Source organism: Echinops telfairi, unplaced genomic scaffold, assembly GCF_000313985.2.
Source record: "Echinops telfairi isolate 266 unplaced genomic scaffold, ASM31398v2 ScPeMD7_23;HRSCAF=83, whole genome shotgun sequence".
Lineage (NCBI taxonomy): Eukaryota > Metazoa > Chordata > Mammalia > Afrosoricida > Tenrecidae > Echinops > Echinops telfairi.
Window position 1 is genome coordinate 87,465,752 of NW_022103920.1, and position 10,465 is coordinate 87,476,216.

General features: G+C 46.3%; 1 protein-coding gene across 1 annotated transcript in view; it reads left to right on the forward strand.

Moving 5' to 3' along the window:
• PLEKHA8 (pleckstrin homology domain containing A8) overlaps positions 1-10,465 on the forward strand; it is a 54,515-nt gene that overhangs the window by 3,789 nt on the left and 40,261 nt on the right. Inside the window, exons 2-4 of the mRNA XM_045288856.1 lie at positions 5,817-5,933; positions 6,902-7,057; positions 9,638-9,765. Coding sequence (XP_045144791.1) covers positions 5,912-5,933; positions 6,902-7,057; positions 9,638-9,765 — 306 coding nt within the window. The 5' untranslated portion in view covers positions 5,817-5,911. The remainder of the gene's footprint in view (positions 1-5,816; positions 5,934-6,901; positions 7,058-9,637; positions 9,766-10,465) is intronic.

Sequence of the window (10,465 nt, forward strand, 5' to 3'; positions counted from 1 at the left end):
ACACACACACACACACACACACACACACACACACACACGGGGGTACCCCCCCAAAAGAATAACCCCAGATGTGTGTGAAGGGAATAATGTATTTGAAGTTCATTCCGCCACATCAGACTGTTAATCAAGCTTTCTATTTAGAGGTTCTGAAAAGATTGCATAACAACAGTATGCGACAAAAAAGACCTGATGTGGCTGACAGTTTTGCCACCATGACAGTGCACCTGCTCACACAGCCATCTCAGTGCACCAGTTTTTATCAAAAAACACCATTCCTCTCTTGCCCCACGTACCTTACTCACCTGACCTTGCTCTGTGCAACTTATTTTTGTTTCTGCAAATGCAGAGGGACATGAAAGGAGAGTGATTTGAGGACGTCGAAGAGGTGAAGAAAAAAACGAGGGAGGTGGTGTCAGCCTTCCAAACAGATGAGTTTGAAAAGTGTTTACAAGAATGGAATTGCAGATTTGACAAATGTGTTAAGAGTAATGGAGAACACACGTTTTTGGGGGGTACCCCCTCTCACATATCTCCCTAGTGATTTTTTATTATATATATATAATGTATATATTATATGTGCTCTTCAGCGGCAAGGATGGTAAGACACACTTTGGAAGAGAGAGCAGTCCCCGGAGAAGGACAGCATGTTTGGTAAAGTGGAAGGGCGATGTCAAGAAGGTCCTCAACGAGATGCAAGGACACAGTGACTGCATCAGCGGGCTCAGGCCTAGGAACAGTTGTGAAGATGGCTCACGACCATGCAGTGTTTGTGCTGTTGTGCATAAGGTCGCTAGGGGTTGGAGCTGACTCGGCACCAACAAGAACAACAGCGTATTATGCTATTTCCTATACAACATATATGCTAGTACCACACTTATCTTGAATACTGTAGCTTTGTAGTACGTTTTGAAATTGGGAAATGTGAGGCTTCCCGCGGGTTTCTTTTCAAGATTGTTTTGCCTATTCTGGGTCCCATGAGATTTCATGTGAATTTTAGAATCAGTTTGTCAATCTCAACAAGGAAGCCGACGGGGATTCTGGTAGCACTAGTGCTGAGTCAGTAGCTCCATCTGAGGAGTATGACCATCTTAACAATGTTAAGCCTCCTAATCTGGGAACACAGGAGGGTTTAATTAAGTTGCTCATTCTTAATTCAAGCTTTGCAGTTTTTTCCAAACATAAGTTTTATACTCCTTTTGTTAAATTTATTTCTAGGTATTTTATTCTTACGTTTTTGTAAATTAAGCTCTCTTAATTTTATTTTCAAATTTATTCTTGCTAATGTCCAGGATATCAGTTATTATTAATCAGATATTATTTCTAATATCAGTTTAGAAATAAAACTGGTTATCTGTTGATCTTATATCTCGATGCTGAGTTCTCTTTTTAATAACTGGATTCCTTAGAACTTTCTATAGATAAGAGCTTACCATCTATTAGTAGGGATACTACTTCTGCTTCCTTCTCAATCTGGATGCCTTTTATTTTCTGGCCCAATTTCCTGGCTCAAGCCTCCTGTACAATTTGAATAGAAACAGTATGGTGAAAATGAATATGATGCTTCTGATTTTACCATTAAGTATGGTGTTCTTGTCAGTTAAAGATGCTCTTTATAAAGTCCAGGAAGTTACATTCTATTCCCAGTTTGTTGAGTGGTTTTGTTTTTTATTATTTTTTTGCCATGAGAGGATGTTCGGTATTGTCAAGTAGTTTTTCTGTGCTTATTGAGATGATTATCTAATTCTTGAGAAATTCTGTTTGTAGAAAACCTCAACTCAAACAGGTGTATGCAAAAACAGACTAATTGGCCAACTTAACAGAGAAGTCCAGCAAGTGTATTTCCTTCGTGCGTGCGTTACATGATGAGAATTGAAGAGCTCAGTACTGCCCCCAGGCCTTCCTGCCTTTATGTGAGCATCAGGCTCAGACCCCGTGTGATGGCATAGCATCCACCCGCTAGGCCAGGCATCAGCAGTTAAGACCAGCAAGAAAGAAAGCCTGCCTTCGGTCTCTTTCTGATTTTCTCTAGTCCCAGCAAAAGTCCCAGAATTTTTTTCAGACTGGGTCACGCCCCTGTGCCGGACACTTAGTTAAGACTCATTCATTGCCATTGAGTCAGTGTCGACTCATAGCAACCCTGTAGATAGGGCAGGACTGCCCCTGTGGGTTTCAGAGACTGTAACTCTTTATCTGAGTAGAAAGCCCTATCTTTGTCCCACAGAGCAGCTGATGGTTTTGAACTACTTCCTTATAGATCACAGCCCAACGTGTAGCCACTAAACCACCAGCACTTTTTAAGTGAAGAGAAGGGAGGTGAAGTTCATATCTGTCCTGAACGATATGCTCACCCTAGAGCTGGTGAACTGAATGGAAGTGTGGATAGGGGGAATTCCAGCAGTGGAAATGAGGGGGTAGAAGCAGCATTGCCAAAAATAATTTTGCAGAATACCTCTACAGTAAAGTAATTCAGGACAATACCTACTGTGTGAAGTTGACATTTAACTATTCTTTTCTCTGACATATTCCATCCTTGGCAGTGGTAGCTGCAGTAAGACTCTTTCCTGCTCATTGATGTCTCTTATTTAATCTTTTCATTCCATCTCTAATAGAGGATGGCAAGATAGAATAAGAGACAGACAGACAGGAAGGGAAGATAGCTTAATGACCATCCGTCTAAAAGAGCAGGAACAGATCCACATTTTCTTATGTCCTCTCTTACCCTGGATGCTTTATGATGTCCAAGGAAGTGCAGATTAATTTAAGGCAAGCAGCATATTAATGGGCTCTTCATCATCCTTGCCTAGTTTTTCATACAATTCATTGGTTCTCAGCTGCAGCCCAGCCTCCTAGCAGTGGACATTGTGAAAGAGCCGCTTGTCCCAATTCTAATGTGACTCTCCGTCATTCTGCATTTCAATAATGTATAATAGAATGCAAATATGGCTTCTGAACCTTTGGTACCTTTATGCTTGGACACAGTTGTTGAGCTTCAAAAGCTATAAAGTAAAAACTGATATATCAAACTTCCCATAGATAAATACAGAACCTGCTACAGGAAGGATTGTTTCGGTTACAGTTATTGTTTACCAGCTGCTGTCAAAATGTACTACAGCTGGTGTGTGTGTGTGTGTGTGTGTGTGTGTGTGTGTAACATTTTTCAGATTCCTGTAAGCTAAAGCTGGTTGAGTGCCACTCTTGTTTTTCACATTATATGAAGCTTCTTTTTAGTTAGGGCCATGCCATTGTTTAACTGGGAAGTATTTTTCCTTTGTGCATTATGTAAAATAATCATGTGTCTGAAAATTCAAATTTGGTACAGCATCTGAGGGTACCCTGAATGCCTTCTTCCCAAAAGTCGTGGTTGATCTGGGAGTGCTCCCATAGCCACAGGAGCCCTGCTGGCACAGTGGAGTTTCAGCTTCTCTGGGGGAAAGATGAAGCAGTCTGCTTCTGTAAAGATTTACAGCTTCGTAAGCCCTTTGGGACTCAGGATGACCCACAGGGCAGAGTAGAACTGCCTCTGGGTTTCTGAGACTGGAACTCTTTATAGGAGTAGAAAGCCCTGTCTCTCCCATGTGGTTTCACAGAATTGCCTGTGCAGTTAGCAGACCCGGGTGTAACCCACCACGCCACTAGGCCTATCTAGCAGCACGGAGTCGGAATTGACTAGATGGCAGTGGATTTTTGTGCCCTAGGGAGAAGTTCTGTTCTGTCCTATTGGGTCACTCTGAGCCGAAATCAACTCCCGGGCAGTGAGTTTGATTCTTGACTTTGCTTACCACCAACCAGGCATGGGGTTGTGCCCTGATGCATTGCTACTGTTCCCACTCGGATAGCTTTCTAGAGCTGAGGAGCCCAGGTCTTCGAGTTAGTGTGCCAGGAGGGCCACTAGAAAGACGACGTTCCTTCTCAGCTCTGGTGGGTACTTCCTTTAATCTACCTGAGTCAGGGTTTCCTATCTGGTTGCAGCCAGGATTTCAGAACTCTCTTCCATTTCCCAGGTTCTCAGGAGTTCTTCGTTTCAGATTGGGGAGCTGGCCTGAGGTAGACTTTCATACTCTCTTGAAACGGTCCATCACACTGATTCTTTGCTCAACAAGACAGAAATAATTGCATTTGAAAAATTATATAAAGAATAAGACACACACATTCACACGCTCACTCAGAGCAGAACTGCCTTTGTGTGTTTCTCAGGCTGTACACTCAAATGTGATAGAGGATCTGGTAGATTATCTACTTCCATTCTTCATAGAAATAGAAAGCCTCATCTTTGTCCCGAGGAGCAGCTGGCAGCTTTGCTGACCTGGTGGTTAGCAGCTCAGTACCTTTCTCTAAACTGTCATAGCCGTTAGGGATATCGTTTTCTCATGGGACTCTGCTGTGGTGGGTGGAGTCAGAGAGCCAGCTAGTGATGGCTTTGGCTGAGCTTCAGGTTCAGGGCCAGATTAAAGCACATGAGGGCCCTTACCACTGATCATCTGCCTACTCACACAGTCAAACAGGATACGTGAGTTATATATATCATATACACACATACATGTATGTATGTATATATGTGGAACTCTGGTGGTATAGCGGGTTGTGTGTTGGGCTGCTAGGTGCCATGTGATCTTAGGCCTATTCCAAAGCACTTTAGTATGACTTTGGGAAGTTATACTAAATTATATGTCATTATTACTTTGCCTCGTTTTAAGTTTTAGATAACTTTTCTTAACCGGAGCTGGGGATGGCGGGTGTGTGATAACAATCCAGAATCCAATAACCACTGGAGAAGAACTGAAAAATTACGGTTCACTAGTATGAAAAACTCATCCAAGTTCCATTCTGTTGTGCTTCAGATCACCTTGAATCAGGGCCAACACAGTTAACAACATAACCCTACTACCTCGAGAGCCAGAACTCGACTTGTTTTTTAAATCATTTTATTGGGGACTCTTGCAGATCTTAAAACAATCCATAGTTCAGTTGTATCAAGCATGCTTGTACATATGTTGCCATCATCATTTCCAAAACATTTTCTTTCTACTTGAGCCCTTGGTATCAGCTCCTCTTTTTCCCCTCTCCCCTCCACCTGTGAACCTTTGATCAAGTATATATTATTAACGTTACTGTTATTTCATAAGTTATTTTGTATCTTTCACCATTGTCTTCCTTCACCCCCATTTCTATTATTGGTACTCCTTGGGATGGGGGGGGGCTTTATATATCCAATCTTGTGATCAGTTCCCCCCTTTTCCCCTCCTCCCCTCTCCCCTCATGGTATTGCTACTCGCACTACTGTTCCTGAGGGGTTTATCTATCCTGGATCCCATGTGTCGAGCGCTCTTGTCTGACCAGTGTACATGCCGGATTTGTAAGGTAGAACTGGGGTCATGATAGTGGGAGTGGGGGGTGGGGGGCTGAGGAAGCGTTAAAGAACTAGAGGAACGTTGAGTGTTTCGTCGGTGCGATACTGCATCCTGGCTGGCTCATCCCTTCCTCGTGACTCTTCTGTGAGAACTAGACTTTTTGCTGGCCCTTCCAGACTTTTTTCTCAGAGCACAGCTAGCAATTAAGCCATCTCCTATGATTGTGTAACTTTGATTTTTATGAGAATTAAATCAAGCGTGTAGGTTTTTTGGGAACCTGCTTCTCATAAAACATCCACTCACTCGGCTGTCGAGTCGGTTCCTGCAGCACAGAACAGACCCGGCCCTGTGGGTTTCCAGGCAATGCCCGCTCCTGGGAACCTGGACTCAGAGTCCTGGGGGGGGGGGGAGGTGTTCCCACGTGCTGGAGGGCAGGGACCGAGGCCGTGCTCTTGCTTCTGTGTTCAGGTTGGCAGCCTCGCTGGTTCCTTCTCGGCAGGGGGATCCTGTCTTACTATGACTCTCCGGAGGACGCCTGGAAGGGCTGCAAAGGGAGCATCCAAATGGCAGTCTGTGAAATTCAAGGTGAGGAGCCAGGACTTGCAAGCTTGTTTTGGTTGTGTTTTTTTCCACCTCATGCCATCTCTCACAACAAGCTACAAAACATCCCCACACACTACCCTCTGCACGCCCTCCTCTGCTGTTGCGATCAGACAGAGCAGGACGCAGGGGCACATTAGTTACAGACGGAAGCTGAGTCCGCAGCCGTTTATCAGGCAGGCAGTCTGTGGAGAGGCCGACAGAATAACCGAGGACAGGGTGCCCCGCTGCTCAGCTGGTGCTCATTCTTAAGTCACTGCTCACCTGGGGCCTGTTGGCAAAACACCTCCTGCCGCGGTGGGAGGCATGTGTTTAATCACCATCCCCTCTACCCGTTGAAAACGAGCCCAAACTGAACACATCTACAAGTGGGCTTGGCTTCCTGGTTCAGGGAAGCTGGAGACGTGTGCTGAGAAGACACGAGGCTCAGAAGTGGGCAGGTTGGATCTGGGAATGTGAGGGTGGGTGGAAGAGGAAGAGGGTAGGTTGCGAGCGTCTTCCCAGGGAACGCTAACGTGGTTGTTGCCTTGCCCGAGAAGTTGAAAAAGATACACACTGCACTCCTGATTGCTTTGCAGGAGGCCTGCAGGAATAAAGAATGTCCCCTTGCTGCTGCCACCCCAGCCTTTTATGACCTCTGGCCGGCATACTTCACATGCACACCAGCCAAAAGAGAGGTTCGCTCTCTGTTTGGATACAGGACTGTGAGGGAAATTGGATGGTTCTTTCTTAAGCCAACTTCTTGGTGAAGCTTGGAGCCCATGGGGAGGGTGTTCCTCCAGATGGCAGGGAGCAAATAGCGAGAAACAGCTTTGTGGGAACCAGGAGATGGCGTTGAGGGCTGGCACATCAGCAACTGGCCTCATTGAATCAAGAAGTTGACAGGATGGGTGGGCTGAGAACTACTTCAGATAACACTTCTGGTCTCTCGCCTCTCTCTGCTCTGCTCCCAGTTCATTCTGTAGATAACACGCGCATGGACCTGATCATCCCCGGAGAACAGTATTTCTACCTGAAGGCCCGGAGTGTGGCTGAGAGGCAGCGGTGGCTGGTGGCTCTGGGATCGGCCAAGGCCTGCCTGACTGACAGTAGGACCCAGAAGGAGAAAGGCAAGTATCGATTGTCCTCTGGTCTGGGGACCTTGGGGACCACCCATCAGCATCTCTTGGTTCCGTTATTTTCTTAACTTCTAATCACTTAGCTACCTTTTTGTTTCATACAAGTGCAGTACCTCAGTGGAATTTAACCCTTTATACCGAATTATTTTCTGCTTTGAGTTTGTTGTTGATACCATGTGTTTTCAGTGATGGAAAACATGCTAAAATCAAGGCAAAATAATTTTTGGAGGCATATGGATTTTGCTATAATTATGTGGGACACAAGAAGATCCTGGCGGTAGGACTGGTGAGGTGAGGCTCGTTTCTTCAGATTCACACAGTCATATAGGTCTCCACCATGTGGCAGTGTACTAGAAATGGGCGAGCCTCTTTCCAGGAAGCCCGAGAAACTGACAGTGTATTCCATGGGTCTTGGAAGGGTTAACCAGAGCCTGTTTGGAATTCTTCTTTCAGAGCATGTCAGCGTGGAAAGAGTACCACTGACTTTGGTGCCAGATAATTGCTTTCAAATCGTGGTAGTGGTATGGCCTGGGCATGGGTAACTTGTGAGCTTCGTTTTTCTCATCATTTAATAGGAGATGTTATTATCTTTAAGAAGGATTTTTTTCCCTGCTATTTACAAGGTTTTCAGTGGCTAATCATTCAGAATTGGACAGACAATTCCTTCTCCATAGTCAGTTCTTAGTCTAGAAACTCTGCCAACTCTACTGGAATTTGAAATGCCAGTGTTTTTTTCCAGCATCATAGCAACACGCAAGCCACATGACAAACTGACTGATGTTGCAAGAAGCTGTCAGCCCCAACTCCTAGCGACCCTGTGCATAACAGAACAAAGCCCTGCCTGGTCCAGTGCCATCCTCACCATTGTTTTTATATTTGAACCCATCGATGCAGCCGCAGGGTTAATCCAGCCCATCGAAGGTGCCCCGCTACTTTTACCAAGCATGATGTCCTTCTCCCGGGACAGATAGGTGGTGGCAAATCTGCTGCTCGAGACCTCCTTAAAGAGTTGAAAAGCAAAGGTGTCACTTTGAAGACTAAGATGCGCTTGACCCAAGCCATGGTATTTTCAATTGCCTCATATGCATGTGAAAATTGGATGTTGATAAGGAAGACTGACGAAGAATCGATGCATTTGAATACAGTGCTGGTGAAGAATATTGAAAATACCATGGGCTGCCAAAAGGACAAACAGATCTGTCTTGGAAGAAGCACTGCTGATTCTAGTCCTGCTCCTTGGAAATGAGGGTGGCGAGACTTTGTCTCACAGACGTTGGACAGGTTATCAGCAGAGACCAGTCCCTGGAAAAGGAGGGTCAGCCAAAAAGAGGAAGACCCTTGACAAGATGGGTTATCACCGTGGCTGCATCAATGGGCCGAGACGTAAGAACCATTGGGAGACTGGCGCGGTTCCCTGTGCTTTGTGCAGGTGTGCACCGGTCGCTATGAGTCCGAACCGGCCTGATAGTGCCCAGCAACAGTGGCTCGGAAGGACTGCCATGAGGAGTGTGCTGATGGGCAAGCTGTCTAGCAGCTTGTCTGGCACCAGGTTGACCTTCAGTAATGAAGAGCTGCGCCTGGGAAGCCTCGGATCAGAGAGTTTCTGCAGCAGCACTCTGCCTGTCCCTCTTGTTCCCTGGGGTGGCAATACTTAATTGCCAGCCTGCTGCTGCCTAATGCTCATTAACTCAACATCGTACTGCTCTGCTGAGAAGCATGGCACCGGTCTTCCCCTTGGGGCAGGAATACTGGGGTCTAGGTAGTAGACCCCAGTATGCTTCCCAACCCCATGTGCACACCTGAAGAGAGAGCAATTGTGGGGTAGCGGGGAGGTGGGGGGAAAAGGCTGTCCTACGAAAGGTGTTCCAGGTATATTAACTCTTTAAGGAGACACAGTAAAATGGCCTGTTCCCTGGTGGGTTGTTTTTTTAAAAAATAATCATTTTATTGGGGGCTCGTACAACTCATCACAATCCATGCTGAATCAGGAGTAAATTCTAGAGTCTATTGATCGACTCAGAGCAGGTGGTGATGTGTAGCTTTCACGTGGCGTGAGACAGGGCTGGTTATAATTATAGTACGGCATCAGTGCCAAGGTCACTGACATGCCTTGTTAATGAGGGAGTACCAGGGGCACTCGGGTAGCATTAGCCTTGACAGGCAGTGTGCTGAGCCAGCTCTTGGCCCAAATCACAAGTGTGTCATTAGTGAATGCACACTGCATAGCACTGTCACTGTGTGCCCGCTGAGCTTGGGGTCAGCGGATAGTAGCCATGAGCCCTTTTTCAGAGAGGGAGAATGCCCGCTGCTAGGCGGGCCGAGGCTCTGAAGCCTGGATTGTGCTCTTGAGTTCTTGCACTCTCCCATGCGAAGGGCCGAGGGTCTGTGGTCTGCTTTCTGTCTTGGTGACTCTTCCGTACAGTGGTTCACGACTGCGGTTACTTCAAAGTCCTGGCAGTGTTGTTTTGTGACTGTGGCCGTGGGTTATATATATCCCACTCCGTCGTGTGTCAAGGGCAAGTGGTTTATTCCTTTAAGAAACTTCATGACTGTCGTCGTTCTGTTGTTCAGAGTTTGCTGAAAACACCGAAAACCTGAAAACCAAAATGTCAGAGCTAAGACTCTACTGTGACCTCCTTGTTCGGCAAGTGGATAAAACGAAGGAAGCGGCTGCCACAGGCAGCGTGCCCAGTTCTGAGGTAAGATGTTGCTGCCTTAGCTACGTGCAAAGGAGCACCTTTGATCTTGTTATTTGTCAGAGAAAACGGCAAAGAGAAGCTATGTGTCCGTTTCACACACACTGACATGCCGTCTTCTCTCCTTTCTCCTTACAAGCCACTTGGGCTCCCCTGCCTCTTCCCTTTCATGAATTTGGGGTTGGTTCAGCGATACTATTTGGAACTTTCGGCTTACATGCTGACTTAGTCAAATAACACTTCACCTCCAGCTTGCGTCACTTCTCTGCGCGAGCACGACCTTACCAGTCTCGCAGGGCCTTCTCTTGGCCTGGTTGCGAAGCTGCCTGCACGGCATCTGTAGGGAATGCATCGTCCACCTTGGATGAGACTGGCAAGATTCCCTTGTACCTTGTAGTTGTTCGGTGTACTTTCCAAGATGCAAAGCTTTCAGTCTTTCCACGCGCGAGCGGCAAGGACTGCCACTTTCAGTTCCCTCCTAAAGTTCTTATTCACCCGGCTGGTCCTACCAGATGTATTCTGAAGGATCTCGCTGGTGTTGGGCAGCGTGTGGAATGGCTCCAGTTAGCCAAAGGGGTCTCTGCCTTGTTCTCAAAAAGTGATATTCTGCCAGTCAGGGTGCGATGTAATAATGATGAGAAATACAACCTTCCTCTAGTTCCTAAGGGTTTCCTCCCCGCTCCCACTACCATGACTCGAATTC